Source organism: Kryptolebias marmoratus, linkage group LG24 (genome assembly GCF_001649575.2).
Source record: "Kryptolebias marmoratus isolate JLee-2015 linkage group LG24, ASM164957v2, whole genome shotgun sequence".
NCBI classification, from domain to species: domain Eukaryota; kingdom Metazoa; phylum Chordata; class Actinopteri; order Cyprinodontiformes; family Rivulidae; genus Kryptolebias; species Kryptolebias marmoratus.
The window spans coordinates 19,058,073-19,074,071 of NC_051453.1; the positions used below are offsets into that span (position 1 = coordinate 19,058,073).

The window sequence follows — 15,999 nt, forward strand, 5'->3', positions numbered from 1 at the left end:
CCCTTAAATTATGGATAAGCTGAATACCGGGGCTCTGTTTTATAAATCTTTTTTGCCTTTTAGGAGTAGCTAAACACTGCGAGTGCGGTTCGTCGTTTCACGTCTAAATTGTGGCGCACAAACCTTTTATTGCAGCAATCTGTTCTCAGAGGTACGTTCGTTCGTGACAGTTAAACATTTATTGGCGGACAGTCCTCACAAACGCAACAAACACTGGTTTTAATACATAGAAATCCAGTACCTTTATTTTACATTTATACATATAACGTACAATAACTTTAATGCAGTTAAGAAAAAAACAAAAAAGTCCAATTTAAAAAAAAAAAAAAAAAGGAAACAAATCTTGAAAATGTACAATGATAAAGTTTTATGTTCTCAGACTACTGACAAGCATTTACAAATATACACACACACGCACAGGGATGGAGGATGAGTGGTGTCCTTGAGTTGTACCTTATTAGAACTGGGCTGAATGGAGAGGAATTCAGTCACCGTAGAGAAAAAGGCACATTGAATACACAGTGTATCTACAAACAAAAAGCTCAACATTGACACAAGTTTACGGCAAGGAGCGGGAACAAAGAGAGCCAACAAACAAACGAGGGGAGAAACAAAAAAAAAAAGGGGGACAACGACAAAAAACTGTAAACTTTCACTTATGAAGAACAAAAGAAACAAAAAAAAGTCACATCTGTACAAAGAACATCTGAAGCCAAATGTTACTTCTTGGTCGTTACAAAGCAGTACTCAGAAACAGAGTTCAGCGCTTGGATTGGCTCTGCCAGCAGAGAGCAATCACACACAGAACACAATATGTCACAATATTTACGCAGCCGCCCACCTCGCGTACGCCCACGACGCTACCCAGGTATCTCATGCATATGATTCAGACCGCAGCGGCCGTCCGAGACGTCTCAGACCAGATCCCGTCGCAAATCGTCTTCACCCCCACCCCTCCCTCCCTCCCACTCAATATGGCAACTTGACAACATGACCACATAAAAACATAGAGACTTTATACAGCTGCAAAGCCTTTTATCTTAAAATATATGTACCACCTGTCAAAATCTTCAATACTCTCAGAAAAGTAAGTTCTCTGATATAAAATACTATGTTTTCAGGAAAACAAACAAAACAAAACAAAAAAAACCCACATTGTTTACATTTCACCCATCTCAAAATAAAGCTTTATATACGTGCCTTCAAAGCTTAAAAACACGCCGACATACATACATAGAATTGTTTTTTTAATTTATTTTTTATTTTTTAAAATAGAAACCATAAAGTGACTAAGATGCCATAAGCGGCTCTATGTTCACATGTAGTGGAAACCCGTTTAGAGTGGCAAACGCAGCCAATTTAATTGTCGAATGAACACAGTGTGGCACTACACTTTTGGATGATTGTACAAGTCGAGCGTCAAGAAATGCCAAGGTCAAGGTTGCCTGCGCCATAACCGGTTTCCTCTTCCAGCTCAGCACGCCTTCGTCAGGTCAGTCGGCATGTTGGCTGTAGACATCCGGTACTGGATCTTTGTGTTGGTGATGGCGCCATGCTTCTGTCGGAGGTGCAGCCGGAGCTGACTCTTGTGGCGGAAGTGCAAGTTGCATTTTTCACACTGGAAAATATTTTTAAAAAAAGAAAGGAGAGCAGCGTTACTTTCAGACCTTCGTTTCACCCCGAGGCTCGCCGGGGAGGATTCTGAACCCGTCGAGAGGTGGGTTCGAGCGACCTACATGGTAGGGCTTCTCTCCCGTGTGTATGCGCAGGTGGCTCTTCAGCGTCTGCAGGTGGCGGAAGCGTGTTCCGCAGATCTCACACGGGTACGGCTTCTCGCCGGTGTGGATCAGCACGTGAGCGCGAAGATGAGCAACCTGACGGAGGAGAGGGATCAAATCAAAATGCTGCGACTGATTTTTCAGCCTGACAAAGCGGAGAGCGGCACAAGCTGAGAAAAGATTCATGCAGCACGTTTTTTTTCGTTTCCCGGCGCGCAGCCTCACCTGAACAAAACGAGCTCCGCACGTCTCACATTTGTATGGCTTCTCTCCTGAGTGGATGCGAGTGTGAGTCTTGAGGTTAGCTGGTCTGTTAAACTGAGCACCACAGATATTACAGCGATACGGCTTCTCTCCTGAAAAAGAAGACGTCAGTTTAAAGTTTAACGGCGAGGACGCACAAACTCAGAATGCAATAAGTAGTACATTATTTTTTATTTTTTTATTGTTTTGTTTTACCTGTGTGGACAGTTTTGTGGCTGGCCAGGTTGCCTTTGTATCTGAAGGCAGCCTGACAGCGGTCACACTTGTATGGCTTGTCACTGTGCACTTGGAGCATGTGCTGCTTCAGAGCTTCGTCGTCTGCGAACTTGGAGTCACATTCGTTACAGAAGAACGCCCCGTTTTCTGCCCGGGAGAGAAATCACAGGTTAAAAAAAAATAAATCAAAAATTCCTTCTCGCTCTGCGCGATTGTAGACGGAGTGATTTTTGATGTGAGAGAGAAAAAAAAAAGAAAAAAAAAAAAAAGGAAGAAACACACCACAGCTGGAGTCGGAGTACTCCGAGTGAAGCTCTGCCATGTCTTCTGCCAGACGGGACCTGGAGCTGTTGGGACAGGCGGTGGAGTGCTGCGGGGACCGGGAGCCGCAGGTGGAGCAGCTCAGGCAGTTCAGGTAATGTGGAGGGTGGCCTTCGCCGCTCCTCAGTGACCCCTCAAGTGCACTGATTTACACAACAAGAATAAAAGTTGGAAAACCTGAACGCAAACGAGCTTTTTGTCGCGCCTGCATGTCTGCGGCGCGCCTCACCTGTTGATGATGTTGTTGAGGCGGCTCGCCTGCGGCACCGGCAGGTCCTCGCCGTGGTCGCTGCTCTTGCTCGTCGTTTGCAGGTCGAGGTTCTCGGAGTCGCTTGGGTGAAGGTAGGGCTGCAGGCCGAGGCGCTGGGGGGAGTGAAGCCCTGGCTCCCTCAGCCCCTCGTCTTCTTTTGCCGTCTGGTTCAGCACGATGAACTTGTACTTCTTCCAGTTGCGAGCTTTGGGGTCGGGCACCCCCTGCGAGGCTTGCGCTCCGCCAAGGTGAGACAGGCTGGCGTTCTTGCTGCTGCTGGACTCCGTCGGGGAGTTGGGCTGGCAGTCTGATTTGAGGGGGCTCTGCGGGCTGCTCATGAGACTCTTGCGTCCTGCAGAGGAGATCCCCAGCGGGTAGTGCTGATGAATGAGGTCCTCCTCCACCTGTGCGGCGTGCTCTTTACCAGAGTCTTTTTGGTGCTCCAGGGTCAACACGGGAAACGCGCGCTTCCTTGAGCTGAGCCCGCCGCCGTCGTGGCCCTCCTTCCTCACCTCGTCGTCTCTCGCTGCCTCCCTGGCAGCGTAGGCAGTAGAGTGAAGGATGCTGGAGGAGCTGGTGCCCAGCGCCCGCGTGTACTCTGCCCTGACGGTGCTGTCGTGAGGAGCACAGTGCTTGTAGTGGATCCCGCTCTTTGACAGGTCGGCAAAAGCGTTTTTGGCATCGGTCAGCTTGCAGAGCGGGAAGGGGAACCCCGGCATGGGGAACTGCCCGTAGAGATGGTAGTTGCTGGGGGTGCTGACCCCGCTGAACATGTTTGTGCCGTAGGGTCTCCCGTCCCTAAACGGAGCGATGCGGCTGTGCAAACTGTCAACAACATCGTGGGGCCGGTAAGCGTGAACATCCTGAGGTAAAACCAGGGGACTGACCAAAAACTCATCTCGAGGCAGCTTGGCAGCCGGATCACTGCAAAGGGGAAGGAGAGGCTTAGAAACAGACACGAACAACAACGACGGGTCTACACGGAAATGTCTTCTACCGACCTGGATTTGATAAATCTGTGGCAGGTGTCCACAACGTGGTCCATCTGCAGGTAGATGGCCGTGTTCATGATAGCCATGATGAGACTTTCCTTGAGTGCCAGACGGGAGGTGTACATGAAGTCCAGCAGGATGGCAAAGCCCTCTGGGTCCACCTTCGGGTCCAGACTGATGGCGTTAAGGTTGCACTTGTGGGAGTCGGTGAAGATCGTGTAAAACAGCCCACTGCAGCCGTGCGACAGGAAGAACAGGCAAACGCCAGCGCGTAAAAATTGGTTCCCTTACCTCTCGGCAAGCACACGACAGACAAAACGACTAAGAGCCACACACCTGCAAGCCATGAGGACGGTCTTGTGAGCGCGAAACTGCTGCCTGTTGACCAGGATGGTGACATCGGTGAGGATGTCTCTGCTGCGCAGCCGGTTCAGGTTGAGCAGGACGTCACTGGCATGCCGGGTGAACTGTATGCAGCTGTCTGCTGCGCAAGCCATTTTCTCTACTTCTGCAAACCACAAAAAGACATGGGTTTAGGTTAAAAAAGTAACACTTTGGTTGCTTAATTTCACTGTAGTACTTTTCTAAAAATGGATAAATGAACTGGGTTGGAGTTTGACAGGTTTTAAAGAAGAGAAGAAAGGAGTCACCAGAAGGAGGCGCCGTTTATTAAAACATTTGGAAACATTTCGCTCCTCTTCACCACGTCTCAACTGAAGCCCCTGTTACATTAAATCAGACTGAAAATAAATACAAATACGAACACATTTTTTTTGTAGCTATAGTAAGTACAAATCGAGGCTTGTTTTTTTTTTTTTTTTTTTACATTAATAATTCGGAGCCAAAACAAACAAGCAGGAGCAAATAAAGTGCATGTCTGAAGCGGGTAGATATCAGCAGAGCAAAAGTTTGCAACCAGACACTTTTCTGACAGGCTGGATAATTTCCACACCTTTCAAAAAACAACACAAATAACATGGTCAGTGTGATTTCAGTCAGGAGATGTCCTCTCCACGGCGGAGTAAACAAACCTCCCCTGCTCCCCTGCGCAGGTAGGCTGGTTTATAAAAGGAGGCGCACCATGCTTTGCTGCCTTTCTGGGTCAATTACTTTATGAGAGCGAAAAGTAAAACTGAGTAAACCCGTGGCCACACACACACACACACACACACACACACACACACACACACACACACAGAGGAGGATTTATGACAGTATCTTTAACTCGGTGTCTGCAACTGGACCCGTCCGCAAATAGAAGCAGGGCTGAAAACCAACCAGCTTACAGAAACTATTCAGCCGCACTTCTCGTCAAAGTCGCGAGCGCTGCTGCTGCTCGCGACTTTCGCTGTTCGGCCATTTTATTGGCTTTTTACCCTTTAAAACTTCACCTAGTCGAGCTGCAAACTTGTCAAACAGCCACAGTGAGGTGGAGGTGGAGGGGGGAGACAACTTCTTGTCTGTACCGCGGAAAACATGCGCGCGCGCACACACACCTGAACAGTACATTTCCGCTGCTGTGTTACGGTAACAGGACTTGTTCTGCGCTCCATTAGAGCAAATTACTGAGGCAGCGAAGTTAAAAAAAAATAATAAAAAATGACAAATAAAAATACTCGGAGCCTGCTGCCAGCTGATAAAGTTAGTGTGACAGCAGTTCTCTGACACTTGAGCGAAGTGGAAACAAAATAATAATTAATAAAAAAGAATCACACGCACGTCCACCCGAGCGCCGCAGTCACCGAAGCCGAGCCTCGGTGACTGCGGCGCGGCCGAGCGGAGCGACAAGGTGCCGCGGGAAGGAGGCGGCTGTCCGCCCGAGCCCGAGCCGAGCCCGAGCCCGAGCCGAGCGGCGCCGAGGCGGTCCGGGAGCTGTCAGAGAGCCGAGCTCCGGGCTGTCACCCGCAGCAGCCTTTCCTCCTCCTCCTCCTCTCACACACTCAGCCCCGGCTTCACAAACACTTCACCCGGCAAACACACGCAACAAAACGGACAAATGTCTAAGAACATCAATAAACAGCACACAGTAGAATAAGAAACTTCGCGCCAAATTAAAATAAAAATGGAATTTAAAAAAAATCACCTGGTAGCGCTTTCCTAGAAACTTCTTGCATCACCACTTCTAAGAACCCCTGTTCTAAGAATCAGACGAGTACAATTCTCGGAATTTGAGCCTGGGACCGTACCACTCTGCCGGCGCAGGGGAGAGGCGCGCGCTTCTCAACTTCCCGACACGGCCGCGTTTCCGAGCCGCGTTTCCAGCCCGGACGGCGCCCGGCGACCTGCGGAGCGACGAGAGCGAGCTTCCGGCGTCCGAGCGAGCGCGAAAATGAGGCGACTCGCGGGGGGCTGACGCTGGAAGTGGCTCCGGGAGGGTCGGAACTCCCCCCTTTCACCCCTCCAGCTTTTGGTCGAGTCCGCAATCACAGGACGTCGAGCTGGAGACGTCACCTGCTTCGTGAAAGCCAGCCCCCCGAAATTCTCAGAACTAATTTATATTCCGTGACCTAATGCAGCGCATCGTGTCGTTGCCATCTATCACATCTAACACACACTCCTCTCTCTCTCTCTCTCTCTCTCTCTCTCTCTCTCTCTCTCTCTCTCACTCACACACACACACACACGCACACAGACCCAGCACGAGCGGCAGACAGAGAGCTCTAAATTAGGTCCAGGCTCGGGTGTTTTTCCCCCCACACTTAGCACGCTGTAGCCACGTTTCCCTGCAGGTATGCTAACTTCATAGGGACGCGGAGCGCGGCTCGTCGGCGGGGTTGTGGGGGGAGGTTTGTTGAAAAGCTGGGGGCAGATTTTAAACATGTATTATTCGCCTGTCGATGCAGCGTTTGGACGGGATTGTTGTTAGACTCGACCCTCGGCTCGACTTGTTTTGAAGTGTGTCTTGTGCTTCCTGTGCTGGGTGAAAGCCAGTGTGTGTGTGTGGGGGGGCTTTTTTTGTTTTGTTTTGTTTTGTTTTCTTTTTGATTTGCGGTGTTCTGACTAAGCGTTGGAGCAACTTGTTGCAGCCGCCGGTCCTGAACGAGCTCATGTGTGCAGTGCTGTGAAATGAAAAGTCAAGGTCAGACCTGGATGGTTTCCCGCTGACCCGTGCCTCTTCTGATGTGTGGGGCTTGTTCTATTTCCCTTTAAATGATCCTTTTAACTGCACTGCATGGAGTTTTGTTCACAAAGATGAGCTCTTCTGGGAAATCGTCCATGTCAGACAATGAGAATGTTTGCAAAGTAACCTATTGAGTGCTCCACACACACATTTCAGTTTCTACATTCACTGTTAATTGCATGTATACCCCATGTTGCGTCATTTCTCCGAGCCTTGCACGAGTACAAAACCAGTTCATTTCTATTTTATTCCCGTCTCGCTTCCCTCCCCATCCCCATCCCCAGCCGGGGCGCTCGCACAAAATCAAACATCTCCAGAAAGGGCGAAGCCGAGGCGTGCGGCTTTGTTTTTCGCCCAAGCCTTGGGGTCTCGACGGGGCGCGCCGGAGGAGTCGAGGTTCGTTCGGCGAGATGTGGGCGACTCACCTTGGAAGCCCTGTTTGTGGTGACTCCAAGCCACGGCTTCGCCCTCTTTTCTGGAAGCGCCCGCTCCTTGGCAGAGAAGGAGCATTTGCTGGGCTGGAGAGACGAAAGACAACGACATTCCCGTCAGTCTGTGTCAAACAGTGAACGTGTACGCAGCGGGCATCAGCTGCAAAGATGGAACTCAGTGAAACACTTTATTCTGCTCAGCATTAGTTACAGTTAATAACCTGTTTCAGGCAGACTTTAAATGCCTTTCTACATGCTCGTAAAGTCTTCAACGTCTCTCTTGATCTAAAATGACAAGTTCGATGAAACTTGTCCTCAGACTGCTGTTTGAACAGCTGTATTGAGAATACCGACTTACACAAATGTGACATTTCGACTAAAGGTACACCGAACAATCAGCCGCTCTTTGCCACTTTTTAAACAATCAGCTGTCGGCCCTGCCTGCCCGTTAATTATGGGCCAAGTAGGAAAATGAAGACGCAGCTCACTGTAGCCCACTATTTGTTAGTTTTGAAAGTGAGCTTGCTCTTCATTGTTCACGTTTAAGTGTCGCGAAATACACGTCTTAAGTGAAGCAGCATTATATTCCTGTTAAAAGAGAAATGCATAGAGAAAAAAAAGATATCGGTGTTCTGTATCGACCCTGATGTCTTAAGATCTGCATTGGCCATAAAGATCCCATATTGTTATTTTATCTGCTACTTTTCTTTCTTTTTTTTGTGTGGGTTTTTTATTTTTGGAGAAGCTGCTTCTTTTCTTGTAAGGCAACAAACTCTGCTTTACTGCCAGCGCCGTTTCCCAGCGGAGCACCCCAGCATCCTCACATCTGGATCCGGAATCCCTCTAAAAACACTTCAGGTGTTCACAAACCATTAGGGGGAGGGTGGTGGGGGGGATAAGAACATACAAAAAGTCTCCAAAATAATTAAGACGAAGGCTTTTTTTTCTCTCCCTCTCTCTCTCTCTCTCTCTCTCTTTTGTCTTTTTTTATTTTATTATTTCGTACAGCAATCTCCGATTCAGCACAGCCAAATAAAGAGCTCCAAACAAAGAGCAGCGTCAACTTTCTTTCAATCCACTTGGGGGATGTTTAAGGCGCTCCGGCACAGTTATGCATAATGCACGGCCATAAAGCATCCAGGAGTTAGGAGAGGAGATGTGTAATTTACCACGGCCTCATGCTGTGCCCCTTATATACAGGGATGGGATAATTACTGCAAATCCTTGGCAAACATTCCCCCCCTCAACTCAACCAATTTCTTAGCAAGAAAAAAAAATGGCCCACTTTGCAGAGGGCAGTAAAAGAGAGTGGAGCCTCCTGATCAATACTCTTCCTTCCCACCCCCCAACCCCCACCCTGTGTCAGTTAATCCCCTCTGATCTCTGTTCAGGCCGGATAATTAAGCGGCCATGACACGAGCGCGTCGGCCTCTTTGTCGGAGTGGCGCGGCGTTTCAGAAACAATCGCATCCCGGGCAGGTTGCGAGCACGGTCCGAGCCTTCGCCAACGCTCGCACGTTTAATTAAGAAGAAGAAGAGGAAGAAGCCTTTCACTTCCGCGACACGGTCTGAATAATCATCTCTTCGCCCTCGGTTGGTGCCTGATAGGTCACTGAATAGAAATGCCCACTGACAAAAGCCCGAGGCCCGGAGGTTGCGTCACTTCTTCTTCTTCTTCTTTTTTTTTTTTCATAAACTGCACACTTTTGTCTCGTTTCACAGCAAATTTCTGCCAACTTCAGTGTTCATTGTCAGCAAAGATGAGTGCCGAGTTTTGTTCTGAGAGGCATGATGCAACCGCGCTGTAACACCAAACAGATAATGCTGTTAGCTACAGAGGTCTTTTTTAAGTTCCTTTTTTTAAAAGGAATTTCTTTTTATATTGTTAAGTTTCACTTTTGTAACTCCATGCATCCCAGAAGCTTTCCCCTCTCCCTCCCCCACACTCCATTTCTTTTCTTTTTCTTTTTCTGCCTACATTTGCTCACATTTATGTTTCTTTTCTTTTTTTATGTCAATCACCACCACTGCAGGTGTGATAGTGTCAACAAAAAGATGTTTTTTTTTTCTTTCTCCGTTTATTGCTATTATTATTAACATTATTGCTCTCATTGTGCGCGTTCGTACCTTTTCCTTGATCGTCTGTTTGGAGAGATCACAGAAAACATACAGGGATGCATCATTTATAAGCACAGGTGAGGAATTGAGACGTAATAAACGAGAGCAGTGAAAACAAATCACATCAAAAGACTTTTTCAGGGCAGGAGGGAACAAATTTTAGAGGCTCGTCTCTTTTTTTTTTCTCCTCTTTTTAATTACCAGACAGATGAGTTCCGTTCTGACATAGTTGAGGCTGTTTGAAACGAAGCTGCTTGAAGGTTGTGTTTTATCACCACTCGACGAGGTGAAACACCAACATAAAAATACGGGTGGAGAGCTCACTGAGGTTTCCCACTTGGAAAACCGGAGTTTCAGGATCATCTCGGGACTTTGGGTTCTTCCTAAATCTTGCACTGATGCAGGAGTGTCAAACTAAAAAAAAAAAACTTGGTTCTAGCCAAGGGCCAATCTTGGTCAGTTTTTAATTAAGTAAACATATAATCTGACCCCCGTTTTCAGATGCAATATGTCAATTTCTTCGTGGAAAAATGTAAACGACCTTTCCCTGAGACATATTATATAGGACTTACAACAAACATGGCTTAACTGATTCAAGAAAAACTATCCTTAGAATTTAATTCTCTTGCTTTGTTATGAAAGGTTTTTAATTTATTGGTGATTCATTTAATCACAATTATTAAATCAGTTTAAAAAAAACAACTAACATTTACTAACATGCTTTGAACAACAGCATATTCTGGACACTTAGAAGGAAAAAAAAATTTAGATTAAAGTTAAAGTTATTTTCAAAAATAAAGTTATTTTGAGAATAACCAGTGGTGCAAAAACCTACTCCAGCCGTACCACACAGTAGTTTAGGTACTGTATGTGTTGTAGTTACTTGTTACCTCGGACAATGTTGTTAAAAAAATGGAAATTCATTTATTTCAATTTATGCCTGGAGCTGTACATCGCCTGTGAACAATGTATCTTTGAGACTTTTATTGTGAAGGATTGATGGAAGTTCGGTCACTTTTGCTGTTATTGATACTGCGGTGGGAGTGATAAACTACACCTCAAACTGGTTCAAGAAATACTTTCCTGTTGGTATTTTGTAGTTTAGCCAATAAATGTTCCCCTGTAACCCTCTACTACAATAACAATGAGGTAATTTGGACTTTATTCTGGAAATGGTATTTTGACTTCATTTTAAAACAATAATAAAATAACTTCCTCTGCAATGTTTTTTTGTCTTCTGGGTGGCCCTGGCACAATTAATCAGGCTCCCTGCTGCTCCGATGGACTGTAGTTAAAGTCAAGATACCTGACATCTTCTCGTCACTGCAGGTTCATCAGCAAGAGTTAGATCGGTCACATTCTTCTTTTAACAGCTAATCTTTTGATGTTAAAATCGAAGATTAAGGAAACTTCCGAAGTTATTATTCTTGGCTTCAAAGTTGCTATCTTCCATGATAAGTTATTTTAAGCAAAATATCAGCAACAGAGACTCAGTCTGTCACAAATTGGCGGGCCAGTTTTAATACATTTAAACTACTATCTCGTGGCCCGGATAGGATTGTAACAGGGACTGTATCTGGCCCACGGGCCTTCAGCTTGGCATATGCGCATTAATGTATTAATCTACCAGGTCTGGTGGTCAACAATAAACCTCTGTGGGAACTTGAAGGCTTTGGTAATTGTGGCTTTATTTTGCTTTTTCACTTCAAAAAACATCTCCCAAAATCAAGTCTGAGCGGAACACCTTGAGTTCCACGGTTTGTTTGTGCGAGCCGCATGCTAGGAAAGAGCTGAGGTGCGTTTGTGAGCGGGCTGGAACTCCAATCTGGTCCAGTCGAAGCACGTAAGATCGGGGCTTACTCCAGGCCAGCTGAGAGGAGCCTGGAATGCGGCTCGTAGAGTCCAGCTTGATGGAATTTTCCAGGCATACCTCAAATGGCCTCCTGCCAGTGTGCCATCTGCTGGATGATGGGTCGGTTACGTCCACAGAACATGAGTCCCGCACGCATCTTCTCAACACGAGTCCCCTGCAGCCGCAGCTCTGAGCACACACGAGCAGCAGCTATTCAACTTTGGCGTGGGTTATTTCTCAAAGTGGCGTTCCGGTGTTTTAACAGTGGTACGCTTCCCTCTTTGACAGGACGCGTCAGCGAAGGGATTCAAATAGTAAACAAGTGGCTCTTATTTCTCTGTGCCACCTTCGATAATGATCCAATAAGAACCATCTGTCTGAATCAACCCCCCTTTTTCTGCTCAGCTGTCAAAACATCTACCCGTGAGCGTCGGGCGGTAAATCTTGATAGGCTGGGTGTGCTGGAAATGGGTTCTAGTAGAACTGCATTTTTTTTCTTTCTGTGGCTCGCATGCTCCTTTTTTCTTTCTTTGGCACGTGCTTGTATTCCACGGCCATTTGAAAGTTGAAAGAAAAGGTTTTATTTACAATATCCATTTTCCTAAGTGGATTTTCCCGTTGCTTCTCACTAATTGGACATAATTGTGACACGGTTGAGTTAATTGGTTTGTGCGTCTCGGGTTATTGCTGTAAAGTTTAGGAACGTGAAAGTTTATGTAAGACCCGAACACACGGGTTGAGCAGAGTTCATCTGAACTGTTTAGGCAACAGAGGAGGCTTCTGTGGAGTATTTTCATGGAAGCAATGGAAACTTCCACCAGCAGCAAGTTTGTGGTGATGTCCACGCTCGAGGCTGCTGAGCCGGTTTGGAAGTCTCTGTCGCATGTGGAGTAATAAACGAGAGTGTGTATCCACGGTAAAACTGATAGTGAAAGAAGAAGAAGAGCTCAATTGATCCCCGCAACGCAGACGCAGTCAGAGTGGAGGGATCCGGTGCCGTTCCCGCTTGTTTAATCGCTGCAGCTCGTTTTTCTCTCTGCAGCTCCTGCGCTCTGTCAACCTGTGGCACAGTTTTGATTTCCACCATATCAAAACCTTCCACGTTACAGTGGCTCTTTTTTTTTTTTTTTTGCTGCCAGGTCAAAGTGGCTGCTTGAATCTAATGCCAACTGCTGATACTCGTCTACGGGGCTGGTTAAACAGGAACTACACACACACACACACACACACACACACACACACACACACCCACCTAGCTCCAGGCCACAAGAAGCCACGCACAGAGCAGCAATGGTGCACTCAGCACATCCACCACTTCAGCACTCCGTCTGTGCTGTTGGAAAAAACCCTAAAATATGAATGCAATCCAGGGCAGAGCAGTGGTGACAATCTCACGTAGCACTCCTGCATTTTTAATTATCGGACGTAAAAAAAATAAATAACATTAGATTTTTTTTCCCTTTTTGAACGCAAAAATAATTGCATTCAATCAGGAATAATTAATTTGCAACAACATTCCTGTGCATCAAACCTTCCTGACTGCCAGTGGTATAAAGGTGTTTTTTTTTCCCTCACATCAGCTCTTTGCTGGTGTCCTCCAGCTAAAGAAGTAAATGGATTTAAATCCAACATGGAAACATGGGATTGGTGAGGATGAAAGCAATCCTACCAAGCCACAGAAGTCGAAATAAATAGATAAAATTTCAATCTGTGTGCGCTAACTTGGAGGAGAAAATTCCAGCAGTTCTCAAAAACATATGTATATATATATATTTTTTTCTACCACGAGCACACAGACATTTAAATTGTTAATCTGCAAACAAAAAAACAGCCTTTTTTTCTCTTTTTAATACCTGACTTTTGCCTGTTTTTTTGGTAAAATGATCTGATGCATCTGCCTCGTCTTTATGTTCTTTTATTTAATCCATTCTTTATGCATTCTGTAAAGCCTATTTACCAGAAACAGGTCCACTAGGCATCAGGCTTCATTAACTTGTCTAGTTTTCTGCGAAATGCACGTTTGATTGAAGCCCAGCCGCATCCCTTTGTGCTTTCCTTACAGCCCAGGAAGTGGCAGGTGGAAGTTCAGACAGATCGTACCCGCTCCGCCGCTCCACACCCTCACATCACCGTTATCTGGGCTCCATCGCGCAGACACACGCTTTGATACGTGCTGCACAAACGCTTGGGTTCTGCACACGCAGGGGACCACAAGTAGCACATGCGATTCTCTTTTTCTTTTTTGCCTTTAACCGAAAAATCAGCCGAGCTAACTTTCCGAACCAAAAGCGTGGGTCACGGTGTGCGTTAATGATCTGTCGCTTTCAAACGGAAACTTTAGAAGTAAACAAAAAAAAAATAAAAAAAAGAAAGAAAGCGTTGGCTTTTACAAAGTGCTCTGATGCTAAGAAGTTCTTTCATCTAAAAGCACTCACCTTTTTGTTTTCAGTGTCCTTTTGTTTTTTTGCTGCCGGGAGGAGATTCTTGTGGCGTGGAACAAAGATCAAAAGTAAATCAAAAACTTCTCTCAGATTGCTCATATCCCATCCTGGCTTGTGTTGTACGTCTTATTTACATGTTTTTTAAATACTGCAGATAAAAACCACTGAGGCCAATCATTTGGTGGATTTACTTCTCCCATTTGCTTATCAGATGACAGTTGTTTTATCACACTTGTTCCTACTGTGTGGCCTTTATTGTTCATTTGCATGCTTGCTAATGTCACGATATGGCAGCATATTGATTAAATCTCCCAGATTAGCAGACCAACATAAAGGCTCAATAGAAATATACCAATTTATCGACGCAGGTGTTAGCGAGCCCGTTGTTTCTGGCCTTCGCGTGTAAAAAGAAATCTGGCTGCAATCCAAGTTGATGTTCCCACTCGACGTAAAAGTAGTTATCAGGAGATATTTGGATTTATTTATTTTTTCTTGTTTCAGGAGCAAGATTGTGCATAATTTTGTGAACTTGTAAACGGTGTAAAATATAATAAACTGTGTTCTTGAAAAAGCTGCATCATCCTGTGTAAAGAAAGTGATTTACTGTTTTAAAGGTGGTATTTTGAACACGTTGTGTCCTTTTGTGCCGTTTTATGTGGCAAGCCCCTCATCGCATAGAATCTCATCCAGTTCAGCTCCCTAAGTGCTTGTGGTGCGCTTCACATGCCCTCATCTTGCACTGCTGCAGAAGTTTTGTCATCTTAACTAACAGTGACAAGCAGAAGAAAGAGGTCTCACCTTTTTTCTGCTGGAAGGAGTGAGGCATGATGGGATCTGGTGGGAACCAGGTGGTGGTCTCTGGATTCTCAGTCCAGTTCAGGAAGTGGAGGAACCTCTCCTGGGGTTTCCACCAGAGCCCAGTTCGTCTGGTCCGAGGCGTCTGGAGCCTCTTCCCCTCCTGAGTGGAAGCTGAAGCTTTGCTGAGGAGAAGCTGCTCCTCGCTGAACAGGGACACCGGCTCTGCGTGCAGCAGCGGCGGCGGAGGAGCAGCTCTGGTGTCTGTCCTCGTTGAGCAGGATGGGAACGCTTCTGGAAAGGCGGGCACGGCAGCCGGGATGAAGTGAGTCAAATTGACTGAGCGCGCTCAGAGGAACGGTCCACAGGGCATCTCTCTGGCTCTCTTAGCTGATAGGCCGCCCGCACTCTGGCGTTCATTGATTGTAGCAGTTGCTCCGCTTTTCCACGAATGCTAAAACCGTGGGACAGGCTCAGTTTTGGAGGAAAAAAAAAAAGGAGAGAGAGAGATTAAACAGCCTCAAAAATAATCCCAGTTTTTTTCTGTATAGAAATCATTTGAATGTAGATTCTAAAATCCCATTAAGCCACATGAGCCCAAAGCATGGAGCTGCAGTGCCTTAACATGGAGGAACTTTTGGAGCCATCTGCCAGATCAGGGTTCTTCTTCCACAGAAACTACACATTGTTTTATAAACAGAGCTTTTATATGGCAAACATTTCAGAGTCCCACGGCATTAATCTACCTAGGCTTATCTCAATCCATGGTATTAGATATTGCTCTTTATAACTTGTGTGGTGGAGGGGGTGTCATTACATCACGCCAGCTGTCACTTCGACATGTCACAGCCAATAGGAAGGTCAGTAATGTTGCTGCTGGAGAGAAAATTAGGGGGGGAAATCCTGACAACATTAAATAAATATCTGAGGGTTAAAAAAAAAAAAGCTAGCGTCAGTTTTGAGTTATAATCTCACGGCAGTGATAAATGATTAGAATAAGGTTGCAGGGAATCAAAATGCAGTAGCGATAAAGTATCTGTGCGCATGTGAATCCACACACAAACCTGTTTTTGCTGAATGTATCGGTGTGTAATCGTACTTGACACCTGATGTTGAACTCAGATTAAATGAATACACACTCCGTCTGTGCAGATAAGCTCATCTCACCGGGTAAGAACTCCCAAAGCTCCTATTATTACCAGAGTTATATGCTGCGCGGCTTTACACAGGCAGCGCCGCTCCTCATTTTTACCAGAAAAATACGCGTACAGGGCGAACGCACTCTTCTAATGTGAAATGCCGTCTGGGTCTTCGACAGATCCTACATGCACAGTGTGTTCATGGCAGCTACGGGATAATCTGTTGGATGAGTGGACTAATATTCAGCCAATCCCGCTAAAGCCAAATTAGTCCAACACAT

At 46.1% G+C, this 15,999-nt stretch overlaps 1 protein-coding gene across 5 annotated transcripts; it reads right to left on the reverse strand.

The window, feature by feature from the left end:
- Window positions 1-352: 352 nt before the first annotated feature.
- bcl6aa (BCL6A transcription repressor a) lies at window positions 353-14,786 on the reverse strand. Of its 5 annotated transcripts, XM_017423539.3 has the most exons (10): window positions 14,583-14,786; window positions 7,368-7,460; window positions 4,158-4,329; window positions 3,831-4,052; window positions 2,809-3,753; window positions 2,541-2,722; window positions 2,238-2,405; window positions 2,004-2,134; window positions 1,737-1,874; window positions 353-1,618 (listed from the first exon to the last, which is right to left on the reverse strand). In XM_017423539.3, exons 1-10 carry the CDS (start codon window positions 14,608-14,610, stop codon window positions 1,475-1,477), a joined length of 2,223 nt encoding a protein of 740 aa, XP_017279028.1. In that variant the 5' UTR covers window positions 14,611-14,786; the 3' UTR covers window positions 353-1,474. The 5 variants fall into 5 exon arrangements, with proteins under 5 accessions (XP_017279028.1, XP_037830207.1, XP_017279029.1 ...); XM_037974279.1 differs by lacking the exons at window positions 7,368-7,460; window positions 14,583-14,786 and adding an exon at window positions 6,008-6,292; XM_017423540.3 differs by lacking the exons at window positions 7,368-7,460; window positions 14,583-14,786 and adding an exon at window positions 5,905-6,292.
- Window positions 14,787-15,999: the final 1,213 nt, after the last annotated feature.

Bases quoted from the DNA above. Each gene is read 5' to 3' on its own strand.
- bcl6aa (XM_017423539.3), bottom strand. From the start codon at position 14,610: ATGCCTCACTCCTTCCAGCAGAAAAAAG. The intron at 7,461-14,582 runs GTGAGACCTCTT...TCGTCTCTCCAG, and splicing joins CTCCTTCCAGCAGAAAAAAG to CCCAGCAAATGCTCCTTCTC. The intron at 3,754-3,830 runs GTCGGTAGAAGA...TCCCCTTTGCAG, and splicing joins CACAGATTTATCAAATCCAG to TGATCCGGCTGCCAAGCTGC.